At 42.5% G+C, this 17955-nt stretch overlaps 1 protein-coding gene across 2 annotated transcripts in view; it reads left to right on the top strand.

Annotated features, from left to right (window-relative positions):
* ACVR1B (activin A receptor type 1B) overlaps nucleotides 1-11849 on the top strand; it is a 43844-nt gene extending 31995 nt beyond the window's left edge. Inside the window, exons 5-9 of one of the 2 annotated variants that reach the window (XM_069092520.1) lie at nucleotides 1847-2014; nucleotides 2865-3021; nucleotides 3974-4098; nucleotides 5306-5436; nucleotides 8552-11849. In XM_069092520.1, the coding sequence (XP_068948621.1) occupies nucleotides 1847-2014; nucleotides 2865-3021; nucleotides 3974-4098; nucleotides 5306-5436; nucleotides 8552-8677 (707 nt within the window). In that variant the 3' untranslated portion in view covers nucleotides 8678-11849. The remainder of the gene's footprint in view (nucleotides 1-1846; nucleotides 2015-2864; nucleotides 3022-3973; nucleotides 4099-5305; nucleotides 5437-8551) is intronic. The other variant, XM_069092521.1, reaches the window with a different exon arrangement.
* Nucleotides 11850-17955: the final 6106 nt, after the last annotated feature.

The raw sequence follows: 17955 nt of genomic DNA, 5'->3' as shown, positions 1-17955 counted from the left end.
CAGGCACATCCCTTTCAAGAGAAATGGCAAGGTTGATTTGATCGCAGTTCCAGAACTGGAAAGGGTAGGGTAAGGCAAGGCAGCTGGTGAGATGAAGACCAAGAATTAGTAAGTGAAGTGGAACTGAGATGGGGCTTTCCTGAGATAGTGTTCCCAGATAGACAGTCATAATCAGGAAAGTGGATCCCTAGGAGTCTTCCAAGGTCTGATCTCTGGTGTGAGTGGAGGAGGTGAGGAGGCTGTAACTGAGTTGATATGGGTCAGCTCTGTTGTGTGGACTGGGTCCACTACAAATGTGTTCTCTGATCTTATCTTGGCTTTCAGTGTAGCAAGGCAAACATTCTGTTATTCCCTAATTGCTTTGTCATCCTCTCTCCAAAGTGACTGTTCCAAACATTCCTGACACTGCTCGAACCTCCCCTAGCACCTTCTGCCACAACCACCCTTTCAGCTAAGGATTTGGCCTCATCCTTCAAAAAAATGTTGACTGTTCCAAGAGATCTCCCCCCTCTCCCCTGCTCCTCATCTCACATCATAGCATTCATCTTCCATTATCTCCTTCTTCACTCTGGTCTTGAATTAAGAGGTGGCCTTTATCCTTGCCAAGGCAACCCCTTCTTATGTCCTCTTTGATTCCATCCTCACAGCTGCTTACACTGTAATTCTCACATTCATCTTCTGTGTTTCCTGTCTACTGGCTACCTACAAACATGCCCATGTCTTCATATCTTTAAAAGCACGTGTGCACACACACACACACACACACACACACACACACACAACACAATGCTTACCTAATCTGGCATCCTTACTCTCACTATCTACTATTCTGTATCTTTCTTGAAAAAGCCATCTCTACTTGGTTCCTCCACTTCCTGTCCTCTCATTGTCTCCTAACCTGTCTGGCCTCCCTCCTTTCACTCCCCGTCTCCTTGGAAGGTTCTTCAGTGGTGTCATTCTCACTAATAGTGGGCTCTATCTGCAAGTTTCTGTACTGGGCCTTTTCTTTGTGCTCTGTACTATGTCTCTTTGTAATCTTATCAATTCCCATGGCCTCATTGATCACTTCTGTGCAGAAGGTTCCAAGTTCTATCTATCCAGATGCCTGATTTCTCTCCTGAGCTGCTATCAAACATTAGCAACCACTTCTTAGACATCTCCAACTGGATGTCCCATGAGCACCTTAAACTCAGCATGTCCAAAACAGAACTCATTATCTTTTGCCACAAAATCCTCTTCTCTTCCTAACATCCCTATTACTATTGTCCTAGTTACCCACTCTCGGCTTCAGTGTCATCCTCTACCCCTCACTCTCCTCCAGTCCATTGCAAAATCTTGTCATTTCTTCCTTCGTAACATATGCAGCCCCCTTCTCTCTACTACTACTCTAGGCTGTCACCCACTGTGATAACCTTCTAACTAAGTGCCTTCTCCCTGAGACTACCCTCAATTTATCTTTATATATCTTGTTTGTACATAGTTGTTTGCATGTTGTCTCCTCCATTAGACTATGAGATTCTTGAGAGCAGGAAATAGTTTATGCCTTTCTTGGTACCCTAAGAGTGTAGCATAATGCTTGGCATATAGTAAGTACTTAATAAATATCTAGTTGATTGACTGACTAACTGGCTTCCCACCTTGTCTTTTCCTCACTCCAATTTATCCTCCATTTAACTGGCAAGGTGATTTTTATAGTGCAGGTAACTGAAAAATGTGGAAGGAATCTGTAAATTTTGAAAACTAATAAAATTAATCTCTCTCCCGTTTCTCATATATTTCCTTTTCTGTCCCATTCTCTGCCAGTAGCTATGACTTTCTAAAAATCCTTCCTTGGTTCTACCTGCAGATAATGGTACTTGGACCCAGCTGTGGCTTGTTTCTGATTATCACGAACATGGTTCCTTGTTTGATTACCTTAACCGGTATACAGTGACTATCGAGGGGATGATTAAGCTGGCCTTGTCTGCTGCTAGTGGGTTGGCACACCTGCACATGGAGATTGTAGGTACCCAGGGTAAGTGGCCACAACCAAGGAGGAAAGAAGTTAGGTAGTTCTTGAAAGGACTGTATCTTCCTGATTTTTATCCCCAACCTAAAATTGTACACTGCTAAGTAAGTAGCACCTACCAAAAGAATTAATCTTGCCTCTCATTATAACCTGGACTGTGTAAACCTTATGCCTAGTATGAAGTAGGCAAAGATTTGATTTTCTTTTACTTCTGTTTAGACCTGCCCTCAGATAATCAAATAGCTTAGCTATTTAGTTACCTATCATTAGGTAGTAAGAGTTTGTGATCTGTCAGCAAATATTTATCGAATGGTCTCATGTGTAGTAATCCTCTAGGAAGCCTATTAAAGGGTAGGAACTTATAATCTAATGATGTCGATGAGACTGATGAACATGCAATCAGTAGAGAACCCATGAAGTAATTATTTAAATGTGTCAAGCGGGAAAGCTAGGTTGGGAATATGTTGGTAGGTTGGATACTGCTAATCTAAGAATACTTGATGAAGAAGGTAAACACAGACCTTGAGCTATGATTCTGTATTATCCCGTAAACTTGCCAGAAAACCCTAGTCTTTTGCAGTCTGACTGGTGTCTTCTCTTACGGCTCAGTTGATAATCAGGGAGACAGCCACTGCTGGCCTTGACAATGGACAAATTTATAGAATTTAAGAATTGGAAGGGAGCTCAAAGGCTCGTGTAGTCCAACCCTTACCAGAAAGAAGCACGAGTCATCTGTTAGGTCTTGGTCCTATTCTTGACATTTACATGCCAGAGAACTCCCTCTTGGCCTGATCAGGTAGAACTTAACCAACAGTGCTGGCTTTGTCCTATTAAGAGACCCTATTTTCTTTGCCAGGGAAGCCTGGAATTGCACATAGAGACTTGAAATCAAAGAACATCTTGGTGAAGAAAAATGGAATGTGTGCAATCGCTGACTTGGGCCTTGCTGTGCGTCATGATTCGAGCACTGATACTATTGACATCGCCCCAAATCAAAGGGTGGGGACCAAGAGGTATGGAGAAAAACATGGCTTTAGACTTAACAAACAGTATGCTTTGAATGGTCTCCTCTCTGAGGAGCTTCATCAAAAAGAGAGAAATAAAATATAGGGGGAAAATGTGGGTCCTGCCCTTAGAAAACTGAAAATCTAGTTGAAGAGACAGAATATACATATAGGTGGAGAAAGGCATGCTATATACAACAAAAGTAAGTGTAAATTCAATTAATTAATTCAACATAAATTACATCTCAAAGCTACAAAACTCTAGTCAGTAGCACCATATTATCTGAGTTGAAGGTGTTCTTTGTATCCCTCTTTCCTGTTGACAGTTGTATTTTGTAGGGAGTGGGGCTGGGGGGCTAAGTATCTGTGGTATAAAAATGAAATGGATCAATTTTTTTTCAAAGAAAATATCAGTTATCCAGCTGCACAGTACCATATATCTGAATATAAGAGGGCAGTTCAGACAGAAGGAACAGTGTGAGCAAAGGCATGGAGGTTAGAAAGCTCAGGGCTAGGGATACAGCAAGTAGTATAATGTGACTTTTATTTTATTTTATGCCAATTCTTCCTTCTCCTGCCATCCTACCCTGAATCATTGCAGCTGTATCTGCATAGTAGTACCCACATCAGTGTTTTCACAGTCTGAGGCCTGAGATCTAATATTCTCTACACTGAGAGTGGCTCCTTAATAAAAGTTTACAAAACTCCATGGTGAAAAGACCAAAATTAAATCCAAAATATATTGGTGTTTTAAAAAAAATTCAGGAATTGATTATTCAGAACCTTTATAATCCTGTGAAAATGGAGATAATAATAGTGTCCTTCCCTCCATTATCCAAAGAGTCCTTGAAAAGTACCTTTATTTGAAAAGAAAAAAATCATCAAATTGACTGTTACTAAGTAGAGAAGTATATTAGCTGTATTTTTCCAGAAATCATGTTCTTTTCCATTACCATTTCAGATATATGGCCCCTGAAGTGCTGGACGAAACCATCAACATGAAGCACTTTGATTCCTTCAAGTGTGCTGATATTTATGCCTTAGGGTTGGTGTATTGGGAGATTGCCCGAAGATGCAATTCAGGAGGTACCGCTGCCTTTTGGTTTCTTCCCCCAAAATTCCAGAACAACTCTTAGTTTAGCTGTAGTTGATTAGATGTGACCGCTCCCTTTAAACAACTTTCTTCTCAGGATGTATGATTTGGGAGTGAGAATCATGCTTCCAGTTCTCACCAAAGGGATGAGATTCTTGCATCCAGGGTTCTCTAGCAGACTTTGTTAGCTTCCTACTGGAATTCTCTTATTAGGCCATTGTCTTTACAACCTTGTCTTTATTAGGCCACAGCTACCTGTGAAATTTAGGGATTATTCTGGGTGAGTGTGGCATAGTATTCTGTTAAACATTTTCCCTGGATCCAGTATTGCATACTCATTTTTTTTTTACCTCTAAGCAATAGTTTTTGCATATCTCGGTGCCATTCATAAGGAGAGTGAAAGAGTAAAAAAGAGCTAATGAATAAAGAAAGGACCTGAGAAGCCTTCTCTGCCCTAGGATGTGCAGCCCTTTCCCTGCACCCTCCCTTCTTCCAGGCTTTCAGCAGAAGCCTCTCCCCACTTGTGTTCTGCATCTTTAAGCTTTTCTATTCTGGAAGTAGTGATCTATAATTGTAAGTCACAAATGACTTTCATAGTACCAGAACAGCAATAGGTTAGAGAGGTGCACTGGTGCAGATATTTGTAAAGATAACTCATTATTAGAATTTTTTTTATAAGTTGCTTTTATAATTCTCTGCAAAAGTGTGACTGTGGAAAAGCTCATTGTGCCATATTTCATCTGTAAGACTGGGCTAAGGATATACTAAAATAGTGTATGGTTTGAGATAATAATACTACCTTAGTGCTTCAAGGTTTACAAAACACTTTGTTTTAACAACAGTCCTATGAGGTAGGTAGTACCAAATATGATTCCCATTTTACAAATGAGGAAATTGAGGTTCAGAGAGGTGGTAGTTAATCCAGGGTCATATTATATTAGATCTGGGAATCAAACCTATGTGTCCTGAGAATCAGGACAAGTTCTCTTTGGTTCTATCATGCTGCCTCTTCATTTCTCAGTGAAGGCACCAGACACTTCCCATAGAATTGTGTCCCCTCCCTAGCTTTAGTACATCAGCTTGCTGGGTTGCTTTGTTACTGCTTTTCTAGGAAATTCCTTAAATTGTTACATTGATTTTTGAGGAAATGTCAGTCGACTTTCTTGCTGACAACTCAGGTAAATCTCTCCTTCTACCCAGGAATCCATGAGGAATATCAGCTGCCATATTACGATCTTGTGCCCTCAGACCCTTCCATTGAGGAAATGCGAAAGGTAGTATGTGACCAAAAGCTACGGCCCAACATCCCCAACTGGTGGCAAAGTTATGAGGTAAGGATCTCTGCTGCTTCTATTGTCCTGTCTGTTAACTTCCTTTACCTGAGGATAAGAGTCTCTAGCTTATTTAGTGACCTATTGGTACTATATATACTGAGCATTCTGTGAGCATAAAACTGATTGAGTCTGGTACTGTACAGGGGGAAGCAGAGAGAGATCACAGAGGAGGAGACACAGTTCCCACTCTTGGGGAGTTTGGAATCTAAAAGAGAATTGACAAGACAGAAGAGACAGAGAGCAGAGGGAGCCAGTCAGCAAGCATTTATTAAATGCCTCTTGTGTGTCAGTGACGTGCTCAACACTGGGAATACAAGTAAAGGCAGAGCAGTGGTTGCTGCCCTGATGAGCTCCCATTTCAGGAGAGGAGACAGCATCTAAATAGCTAGGTGCACAAAAGATTATACAGAATAGATGGGAGGACAAGGAAAGCCTCCTGTGAAAGCTGAGGCAAAAGTCTAGTCTGGAAGAAAGCCAAGGGAACCAGAAGGGGGTGACAGAGGCAGGACATTCTTGTGGGGGGCGGGGGGGACCTGGATGGCCAGTACAGCTGCATCACAGACTACATGGAGAGGATGAAGGTAGAAGATTGGAAAGCTAGGAACGGTCAGGTTATGAAGGATTTTTAAGGGCCCAAAGCAGGGTGGGGGTAGCATGGCCATACTTAAACTTTAGAAGAATAAACCTTGGCAGCTAAAAGAGTGGTGGATGGGAGTGAGATACGGAAGCCAGTTAGAAGGCTATCCCAACAATACAGTGACAGGTAGTGATAGCCCTAAGGGGGCTCTGTGGGCAGAGGGAAGATTTTTGTGATGGATTGGATGTATGGGGTGAAGGACTGTGAGCCTGAGTGACTGGGAGGATGTTGTTTTTTTGTTGCTATACCACTGGGTTTTTTAACCTTCATTTCAGCAGCGATGGGGAAATTGGGAAAGAGGAGGGCTTTCTGGGTAAAGATGATGAATTCTGTTTTGGACATGTTGAGTTTAATATAGCCATGGGATATCCATTTGGAAATATTCAGAAGTTAGTGGTGGTTGTGTAACTGCAGCTCAGGAAAGAAATCAGACATCTGGATAGATAGACCCTGGAATCATCTGTCTTTAAGTGATCATTGAATCCATAGCAACTGATGAGATTAGAAAGCCAAGTTCCATTTGGAAAAGTGTAAAGCATTTGCTAAGCACACACTGTGTGCCAAATTCTAGGGATGCCGGCAGAAAGCATGACAACCCTTGCCCCCAAGGAACTCACATTCTCATTGTGCAATCCAGCTCATTTTCATAAAGTTCTTTGTAGTAGCAAAGAGCTGTCAATAGAGTAGATACCCATGGATTGGGGGATGATTGCATAAAGTGTGATGCACGAATGTAATGGAGTATCACTGTGCCATATGAAATGATAACAGTAAAGATTTCAGAAAAGCCTGGGACAGCTTATGTGAGCTAATACAGAGAGGAGGGAATAGAACCGGGAAAACAAAATATCCAGTGACCACAACAAACAAAACTGAAAACTGTGCTTAGAATGAGCAGACTCGGTCCCAGAGAACAGCTCTTCCTCCGTCCTTTGCAGAGGTAGAGGCTAAAGGTGTGCACTGCTGAACACACAGGCACACACAGCTGGTGGATCCTTTGGCTCTGCTGGACTGCTTTTTTTCCTCTTTTTTTGCTGAAGAGAATGGTTATCTTGGTAGTGATATGCCATATTTGAAAATGAAGGTGAAAAAAAAAACCAGTGGTATAGCAACAAAAGTTTTTTAACTGGAAACATTTTAAAAAGTTGATTTGCAAAGTGAGTGAGGAGTCCCTAACTTCCTGCAGTGTGTGAGCAATGATATAACTGGGATACTGAATACAGACGAGAGTCCTTCATCTTAAGTGGGGAAATAGTGCGCACATAACCTCAGGGTCTCACTGACTGGGCCAATAATATAATGCCTGTGGTGACCCCCCTCCCAGGATTTTTGGAAGATTGAAATGAAGATAAAATATATAAATCTTAAAGTGCTATGTAAGTGGCATCTGTTCTTCTTAGTATTATTATTATTATTACCATTTGGGGAAATCCAGGGAATAAATGACCAGACCCAAATAGCATCTCTTTGTCCATTTTAAGAATAGACCTCAAGTACATAAATTCTTGACTTTGTTTTTGTATCTTGGACCCCTTAGGTAGTCTGGTAAAATTTGTGGAGGCCTTTTTGGAATAATATCTTTAAAATAAAATAACACAAAATAAAGTACATAGGATTACAAAGGAGACCAATTATGCTGAAATACAGTTATCAAAATAGTTTTTAAAACAAATTTGCGATATAGTTCACAGGCCCCCTAAAAGAGGTTAAGAATCCTTGCTGTCGTGGATATTTCTGAAGCTAAGAAGCTTCTTCAGCTTGGCTTGCATTTTGGACCATTCGTTCCTATTGCATTACTTGGGAAAACAAGTACTTCCCCAGTCAGGCAGGGGAGTCAGGACCTCTGCCACCTCCGGCTTCTATTCCCCACCTAAAGCAGCAGGCCATAGCTTAGTTCTGAATAATCCTTTAACATCAGACTCAGTCTAATTTTAAACAGTTGCCTCAGTCAGGATAATTAGCTACAATGTAGAATATACTTTGTGAATTTTTTTAATCCCAAGTGACATCCCCCCACTTGCTAGAATGTTTCTAGGCTGTTGTTTCCTTTCTCCTAGATTGTGGCATGGGACTTCACATTCATTTTAATGTTAGCCTAAGCAAAACAAAATTAGGTGAATCCATTTTAAACTTCATAATATTTAATTTATTCCAAAGCTAAAAAGAAATGTTTTAGATGATTTGATATTTTATATCATTCAACTTATATATAGTATATGTATGTGTGTATATTATATATGTATATGCACACACATATATAGATATACATGCACACACACACACACACACACACACACACACATTTACTATGGGCATGAGAAGGTTCCTATTGAACCTTTAGGATCCAGGATATAGCTTTCCCCAGCTTCACTGGTGGAGTGAGAAGTGGTAAGAGAAGACTGACTCTTACCGCGGCACTGTATTGAGGAGGACACGGTGACAGTTGGAATATTCTGTGATCTCTTCTTCCCCCAGGCATTACGGGTGATGGGGAAGATGATGCGAGAGTGCTGGTACGCCAATGGCGCAGCACGCCTGACTGCCCTGCGCATTAAGAAGACTCTTTCACAACTCAGTGTGCAGGAAGATGTGAAGATCTAGTCCCTTCCCTGCCCCGTCCACATGCAGCTCTGGGCATCCAGAACCACACAGAAAACCTGCCATGCTAGAGGGTAATGGAGGCCTACCTCTCGTTTCTGCCCAGCCCTGTGTTCCAGGCTAGCCTGGCGCACAGGAGGGAAAGAGCCTGGGAGAGACGCTCTCACCCATTTGGGGTTTGAGATGCATACCTTTTTATGTTCACCTCCTAATGGCATGGAGACTGGCGAGCTATGGTGCCGAGGACTCAACGACAAGCTTATAGCTTTCTTCTAGTGGAAAGCTAAACCCCAGTACCTCTGGTTGTCTGGCTGGGAACTGTTACAGAGACAGCTTGGAAAAGGGCCGGGAAAAAGCAGAGCTGGGCTGCCATCACCAAGCTGCTGTAGAGTTCTCTTGTGGGAGCCTGCGCACAGCCCACAGAAATGGCCACGAGGAGCCGAGGTGACGCTCCCTCCCAGGGGCATCTTGGAGCCAAATGCACGAACGTCTGGAGGAATCATCCACGGAGATGGAAGAGGCTGCCTGTTGTGTCCGTTCTCACTGTGTGTGCATGTGCAAAGGCGTCTCTCCCTGTGCCGGGTCCATGCCATGCCCTTACACGTGTGTGTGTATGTGTCTGTGTGTCTGTGTGTGTGTGTCAGTACGCACTTAACTGCTTGAGCTTACTGTGCATGTGCAAGTCTGGGTTGCAGTCAGTTGTCTTTCAGTCTCAGTGTGCTGGTGCCTCTTTATTCAGTAGTGAGCAAAATATTGTTTCTCCAGGCTTCCCAGGGAGGCCTCTGTCTCTCCTTCCCTGGACTAGCCCCCTTCACTGGTTGACCCTTTCTGCCTAGGGACTCTTCCTTTTTCCCTTACAACTGACTGCCCTGCCTCACTCCACTCTTCTACTTCTGACTTCGGAACCAAAGCTGGCACAGATTGGCCATTTTTGCTTGGTGCCACACAGTTGCCTGTGGGTGGGGAGAAAATTTGAGGTCAAAATATGGGGCAGATGGAGGGTGGGAAGGGAATCTTGAGTGGGGTGTGAAGGACTAGGGAGTAGGGGTGAGGGAGGTATTACTGTGGCCAGTGGCAACTGAAATCTCAGCCAGACCAGGAATTTTATCTTTCACAGCACTAAGAATTAGCTGTGGTATGTAAAGACCCAGAACTTTAGAATCAGATTGGAGTACCCCATCCTCCTTTTGTATCCTAGATCCTGGAAACAGCAGTGTATGTTTTTTGGTGGTGGCTGGGTTAGTTTTGGGGGTGGGGGGAGGGAAGGGAGGGTACTGCATGGGTTTTGTTTTACTGGGTTATTTGATCAAGGTGGAGGACAGATGAGAGATTTGCATCCATTTCAGGGGCCCCTCGTAAAGACAGGAAATAGTTTGACAGGACCCTTTTTATTTAATCTGAGCATAGCATTTAATGAAGTCTAGAAGCAAGGTTGTGGGTGGTGATTTGGCCTGCGTCTCTTCCGTATATAATAACTCTGAAGCCATAACTTTTGACTGGAGTGGTTTGATTTTTTTTTTGTTGTTATTGTTATTGGGAGGGTCTGGATTTTAACTTTTTTTAATATTGTTAATTGTTTGTAAAAGAAAAACCTCTCTGTGTGTGATTACCTCTCAACCTGTTTGTTCTTAAAGAAATCACTGAAAAAGAGAAACCATCCAATCAAATGCACACAGCTTAATCACACTGGAACTGTTTGTTTGTGTACCTGAGCCTGTACTCAGCATTGAGAACTTCCTCCCTGCTTTGGGGTCCAATCCTCCTTCCCTTCTCTTCAGTACCACACCCTCTACCCCCACTCCAGCTGGTCACATGACTGGTTACACCCTCTCCTGAGCCAGGAGGTGGACCTTACATGCCGACTGAACAGACTGATTTTGTGGAGTGGCGACTTTGGGACAGAAAGACGCTTGGCTTTGAGAGCTTTTGGAGCCAGAGGTTACTGCTCATATTTGAAAAAGCCCTAGCCATTGCTGGAATCCTTTAGCTTCTCATCCCTCAAACTGGCCCAGAGCCAGTCAGCAGCACGTATTAAGTGCCCAGTGCCCACTTTCTACAGCACCTGTATGCCATGGAAGACCATGGAGCAAAGAGAAGACAGCAGCAAAGATACCAAAGGTGAGATGTGTGACCAAGATTAGCTTAGTGATCCAAGCCTCAGGTTGGACCTGGGACCCAGCATCCCAGACTAAATGCCAGCAGGATTACTTTAAGAGTTACCAGTCTCAGTAGGCTACATTCATGCAAAGGTCTTCCCTCCCTTCCTTTCATCCCCTTACTTCCAAGGGGAAATCTCTTTGCCTTTGCTGACTAGTAGAATCCCATCCCCCTCCCTCCCAGCAGGCCAAAGCCAAGACTGGAATGTGTGGAGGAGGTAGACCCTTTCCCCATTAGAGCATTAGGGTGACTACCATAAACCCCTCTTTTTCCTTCTCATATTTATGTTTCTGTTGTGTTACTTCTTTTCTTGCATTATGGAATTTCTCCCCATTCCCTAAACACTTGAGGCCATTTGGCCAAAGACAAATCTTTTAGCACTTAACTTTGTCATTAGTGTCGTCAGTTTACCCCCTTCTGGCCTCCAGTTGACCCTCCCTATAGCAGAGCTTTGGGAGCTGGAAGCCAAGGATAATGATAGGAATTTAAGACTCCTAAGTCCCCATTTATAGCTAGCTAGCCTTCAAGGTCTGTCTGAATCCCTTTCTCCAACCAGTGACATCCAAGTGGATCCTAAAGCACTTAACCAGCTCCCCTAGTCATTTCATTTTGCTCACCATCTCCAGAGTTCAGCCACCTCAGGGGAAGAATGTGGCAGCTGTTTGGGGCAACCCCACTAAAACTCCACCTGAGAATGAGGGAGGGACTGAAGTTGTGTCCTTGGATCAACCAAGGCTAGCCTTGATCCATAGGATTGCCCTGCACCTTTGGATCCTCGATTCACAGACCAAGTTCAAGTCCGTTCTTACGTCGCCATCAAGCCCCAGAACGGCTCCTCGGTACTTGTTTGTTATTTTGTACATTTTATTAGAAAGGACTGTAAAATAGCCACTTAGACACTTTACCTCTTCAGTATGCAAATGTAAATAAATTGTAATATAGGAAATCTTTTGTTTTAATATAAGAACAAGCCTGTCCGATTTCTGCTGTACATTATTAAAATGTTTTATTCACAGGGCTTTTCATTTGCTCTCAATCATATGCATGTAGGATTAAACAGTGGTTCCAGAATTGACTCTGTAGCTTGGAAAGAACCAGTTTGTTAAGCTTCCACAGTCACTTTTCCCCCAGCCCTGTGGTAAGATAGACATTTCTCAAGTCACAGTACTTTGCTGTTCAGTATGCAGAGTAAGAAGACATAGTAATCACAAGTCCAGAGGACCTGCTAATATTGTGTATTGGGCCTCACTGACCTTCCTGACCCTTCCATTTAAAGGAGAGAACCTTTTGTCCGGGGCAGGGAACACCAGCAGCAAACAGTCAGACTAAGGACTTCTGTTTCCTAGCTTGTTTGTTTTTTCTCCCTGTATAATTACCTAAAACAAGAAAAGCATCTCCCAAACAAATTTGTGGAAAGTTGCCTGGGTTGGATGAGTGTATTTGTAGACTTCTCTTTGGTTGTAAGTTAATGTCATTTCTCCTCTCCATCCCTAGTTTAGAGAGCCTAGAGCAGTGAGTCCAGTTGTGGGTTTGACAAATTAATATTCTCCCTGCTGGGTGGCCTGCATTAAACATTAGATATTCACCATGGTGAAATTGGACAGCTTCAAGGATTGTATACATCCCAGTACACCATGAGATAAGAGCTCAGTGTCAACTCTCTCTTTACAAATGAGGAAATGGGTCCATAGAACTGGAATCACTTACCTGTGTCACAAAGCTCATGAATACTGGCAGACCTGAGACTTATAAATCAGGGCTTCTAATTCCAAGCCAGGTACTCTTAGTTTCAAAAAAGAAAGGGAAAGAAAAAACAACAAAATACTATTGTCATTTCCTGGTGGAGGTTCTCCCTCTTCCCATAATAGAACCTTGGCTTACCACATTCACATATTGCAGTTCACCTATTTCTTAACTGATGGACACTTTATGTCCTTTTTTTTATGCTACCATAGAACGTGTTACATGAATTTTTGTTATGTATAGTATATGACTAGTATATACTTCAGAGGGAGATTAATGGGTCAGTGGGTGTGCATACTTTGATTCCTTCTCAGATGGTTCCAAACCAATTTCCAGAATAATTGGACCAATTCCCAACTCTTATCAGCAGTGTGTTAATGTGCCTCAATTCTCATATCCCTTCCAGTATTGATTCTTTCCATTTTTCATCATCTCTGCCAGTTTGAATGTGAGGTAAAAACTTGTCTGATTTTGCATTTCTCATTATCTTGGAGCACTTTCTCATATGGATGTTGATCATTTGCAAGTCTCAGGTGTTCCTTCCATTATAATATGGTGACTCCAAGGAGTTTGGAGTTAGAGGACTTAGTTTCAAATCCCATTTCAGTCACATACTACCCCACATGATTTTGGTGAGTCCTTTACCTCTCAGGGCCTCAGTTTCCTTATCTCCAAAATGAGAGAGTTGGATCGGATGGTCTTGAAAGTCCTAACTTTAAAACTATGATCTCTCCCTCACAACTCCAAACCTAATTGCTTCCAGTCATCTGGGAAACTTATGGGTGAAGATTCCCCAGGTTGTATTCCACATTTGAATACATTATTAAAATTGGACCCTTGTGGTAGATTTATTCCTTAAGCCTATGCTTAGCAAGTCCTTTCATCGGACCAACTTTGTGCTCTTTTGATGTCTTTTCACAAAGGATACTGCTATACACACCCCATATTTTTATCTTCCCATTCAAACCAGGCTTACCCTTCCTAAGTCCTTATTTCCCTTAGGCCCTTTACCTGGGATTTAGAAAGGAATACATGAATCTACTCCATTCCTCAATTTTCCATCATATTCCCCTGGGCATAAGAAATGGGTATCCTGGTGCTTTCCATTCCCCTTCTATACACTAAGCATCAGAGTTCAGTGCTTAAGTTGCCTGCCTTTTTAACCCATGTATTGCCATCCCTGGATGGGCTGGAGTCAGTCATGATTTCTTTTTATTTGAAAGAGACTTGAGGTCCTCTAGAGTAGTGGTATAAAACTCAAAACAGAAACCCGCAACCAAACAGTACATAAGGATCCCTGTAGGTCCCATGTTGACTTAGGAAACCACGATGTTAAATGTTTCTGTTTTTTCATACATTAACACATTCAAATAAAGAATGTATATAAAATGTAGATTTTAACCTGGTTCAGACCACACTTGGGAGTATTGTGGGCCACAGTCATGTTAGACACTTCTGGTGTGGACCAGCATTCTTCCCAAAGCGAAAGGTCCCTGGATCGTGGTCCCCTAGCCTCTGCTGGAATAATTACTGTACCAAGAAATTCACCAAGTATTTATCATGCCCACAAATCCTTAAGCACCTGCTAGGAGCCTGCATGCTTTTGCAAATAACTATTGAAACCTGAATTTGAAAACTAACCAGGGGGCCACCTATCTCAAATATAAGACATTTAGGTTGCCCTTTGACATTTCTCAAAAGAAACTACACATCGACAGAAAGCTAATAACGTAAATGATGGATTTACCAAAAGACAAATGAAAGAGGGTGGAGGGAAGTTGAAGATGAGAAAAGAGATTTGAGCTTAAATAATTTTACCAAGGCCACATAGGTGAATGGTTTTCTGACTCCAAAGCGTGTATTTTTTTTTTAATTCAGTTTTATTTTCAGGTCCACATTTCCTCACACCCTTTTGAGAAAACAAAGGAACACAAAACCCATTACAAACAAGCTCTTTCTTGAAACACTTCTTTGGATCCTTGAAGTGGGATGTTGGAGTGGAGCAAGGATGTCCTTGGATAGTCCCATTTACTTGGGATCCTGACGTCCTAAACTTTATAGACATTAGGGTGAGACCAGATGCAGAATCTTGGCTTAGGTACCAAAGGGGATTTTAGAAAGAGGAGGAAATGCAGACTGGGACACGCAGATAACATCCAAGCTGCTTCTCTGTTGTCATGTCTGACTCTTTGTGACCCCATGAACTTGTCCTGGGGATTTTTGTGGCAAAGATACTGTACTAATTTGCCATTTACTTCTTCACTGTGTCCCTATTTTACAGATGAGGAAAGCAAGGCAAACCCAGAGTCACACAGCTAGTAAGTGGTTGAGCTCAGATATGAACTCAGGTCCTCCTGAGCCCAGGCCAAGCACTTTATGCACTGGGCCGCCTAACTTTTTCAGCCAAATTCAAGAAATCACAAAAAGCCAAGCAATATAGATTGGGGAGGGGGGAGGTGTGCAGAGTTAACCATCAAAAAAATGGGTTTGGGGTTTTAAAAAATTTATTCTTAGTTCTCAACATTCACTTTATAAGATTTGAATTCCAAATTTTTCCTCCCCCCTCCCCAAGATGGCATGCAATCTGATATAGGCCATACATGTATTACGGTATCCCATATTAGTCAATGCTGTGAAAGAAGAATCAGAACGAAAGGGAAAACCAAGAGAAAGAAAACAAAAAGAAAATAGGCTTCAATTTGCAATCATATCCATAATTCTTTCTCTGGATGTGGATAGCATTTTCTATCATGAGTCTTTTGGACTCATCAAAATCATCTAAAATTAACCCCTATTAGAGCACAATACAGTTCTGAAAGGTATGATTCTGCCCTATGGGGTGGGGGGGGGCTCACAGTTTGATACTGACTCAGAGGTGACATAGCTAAAGACAAAGTCCTTCCAGACTTAAAATACAAGACACCTTGAATTAATCCAGGAATAAGCAGTAAGATACTCCTCATCAGGGAACTCTACATGTTTACCATGGTGAGGTCAAATGGCCTCGAGTGTTCTGTGGCCAGATGGTAGAGCTGGACAAAGTTAGATGATTCACCTTGCATCAGTCTGAGAAAGCTCCGTAGGGAGTGGTGGGGCAATATGGTAACTCTCGCTTTGGAGGTGAAGGACCTGAGTTCAAATTCCACATCTGTCACTACCTGTATGGACTTGGCAATCTGCTTCCTCTCCTAGGGTTTTAATTTTCTTATCTGCAAAATGAGGTTAGACTAAATAACCTCTGGGGTCCCTTCCAGCTCCATATGATCTAAACTTTTCAGGAACTATTGTTAATGATTAGATGATGGGCTAAGAACATACCAGGCAGATGATAGCTTGGAGGGAGAAAAGGAACAAGTTAAGTAATGACATGAACAGGTGGGCCTAAAAGGAGTGGAGAAGCAGCTGAAGGAATGAACTGAGAGCCTGAGTTTGAGGACAGGGCTGTCCTTACTTGGATGTTTGGGGGAAGGGAGAATTACTATGAGGAGAACATGATCAAATGACCATTGTGTTTCTACTATACTGACTTCTTTAGAAGGTGACATCTTTGGGTAGACTCCCAAATCTCTCCCCAGTATTCACTCCCAAAATGGGGGAGGAGAGATATAAGTAAGGATTGGGTATTTAGGAGGAATGCCAGAAGATGACCCTTACTGGAGATTACTAAGCAGCCCTGACATCTGCCACTATGCCCTCCATTGGGCTTAGAGGACGGAAGGAAAAGGAAATTAAGTTCCAGGGCCAAGATTCTTAGGTCCCTCTAGATTGGGTGGAATTTATCATGTTTCCCCTTTCAGAGACTATCACACACAATCTCTCTCCCATGGAAGTCTTTGGCCTTAGGAGGGCCAAAGAAAAAAACAACAGCTCCCAACCCACCCAGCTGCCCACCAGCTGTCACTGCTTCCCTGGATTGGATGCCATAGAAAAATGCCATGCAACACAGGACCCAACCCCTCATTCTTGGTGGAACTGGTGACCCAGCTGTTTTCTAAGGCCCTCCTCTGCCAAGCTCCTAACAAGAAATTGAAGCAGCCAGGGACCAAAGCAATCTGGAATCCAGCATTGGAACCTTCTGATTACCCATTCAGAGCCCCAGAGTGACCAAATTCCCCTCTCACTTGACTTAGAGTGTAGTGAGGACTTAAGGAGTAGGAGAATGACAACAAAAAAAGCTGTTTGGGTTCCTTAAGGACCCAAGGAAAAGATGGGCCTGGGACCCAAGTTTACTGACTCCATGACAATGGATAGCATCCTTAATCCAAAGTGGCAGAAAGCAGTTTCCAACTCCTAACCCTACTCCTGGCCTATTTCCAGTCTCTAGGGTTCATAACCAGAGTATCATGGGTAACACAAAGAATTCTGAATATTTTCCAACCTTGTCTTTCCCCTCCCACCCAATCCCAGTCCTCTCTCCTGAGGTTTCTGGTATACTGAAGAGAGTTCATTGGGAAATGAAGACATGTTCCTTCCTTTGAGAATTCCCAGTTTGATGAGAGAGACTGAACAGAGGAATCCACCTGATTGTGCACAGATGTGCTAAAAGGACATAGCATAATTGGGTGATTTATAAAAGAATAAATCTGAAGGAAAATACACTTCTTCTCTAGACAGCACATTCTACTCTTTCCTAACTTAGAAATGTCTAAAGTAGCTTCTGCAGTTTCCATCCCCTGCTTCTAATTCTGCCCTCTGGGACCAAGAAGAGAAAGTCAGACCCCTGTTCCAAATGACAGCCCTTCAGATACTTGAAGATAGCTATCATTCCTCTCCCCCACCCCCTAAAAGCCCTAATCTTCCCTAGATTAAAAATCCCCAGTTCCTCCAACCATTCTTCATATTTCATTTTTCAAGGCCATTCCCTGTCCTCGTTGCTAGGAACTTTCCAGTTATTTCACCATACCCTTTTTATATTGAAGTACATCATAGAAGTCTTCCTGAAAAAGAAAGAGCTACAGAGAAACAATGGCTTGCCTTACATAGCCACTTAATGTTTACTAAGCATTTAATATACATTATATTTACTCAGTTCTCACAGAAGGAGGGAGTTAAATGGGAATGGTAGCATTACTTGCACTCCCTGTCTCAAGGGAGATTGGAGGAGAGAACAAGGAAGAAACTTCTGGCAGGAAGATAAAAAGCGAGATGTTACTATTGGCTTCTTTTCTAGCTTACTGAAGTGCATCCTGGGGCCTCAACCCTAGGTAGGTGGTACAGGTATTCTATTCTAATAATTCAAGGATCTGTGGTTGTATTGTATGGGTCTTCCCTCCACAGAACCAGATTGCAGTTTCCCCTAAGCCTCTCCAAATTTAGCTGGGCTGGGCCTCATGGTTCCTGCCAGAAGTTTCTTCCTTGTTCTCTCCTCCAATCTCCCTTGA

The sequence above is a fragment of the Petaurus breviceps genome, unplaced genomic scaffold (assembly GCF_028583685.1).
Source record: "Petaurus breviceps papuanus isolate PSGF00001 unplaced genomic scaffold, PetGlider_PUasm1.0 191, whole genome shotgun sequence".
Taxonomy (NCBI): domain Eukaryota; kingdom Metazoa; phylum Chordata; class Mammalia; order Diprotodontia; family Petauridae; genus Petaurus; species Petaurus breviceps.
Note: the sequence above shows the minus strand (reverse complement) of the source record. Positions and strands in the feature narration are given on the sequence as shown.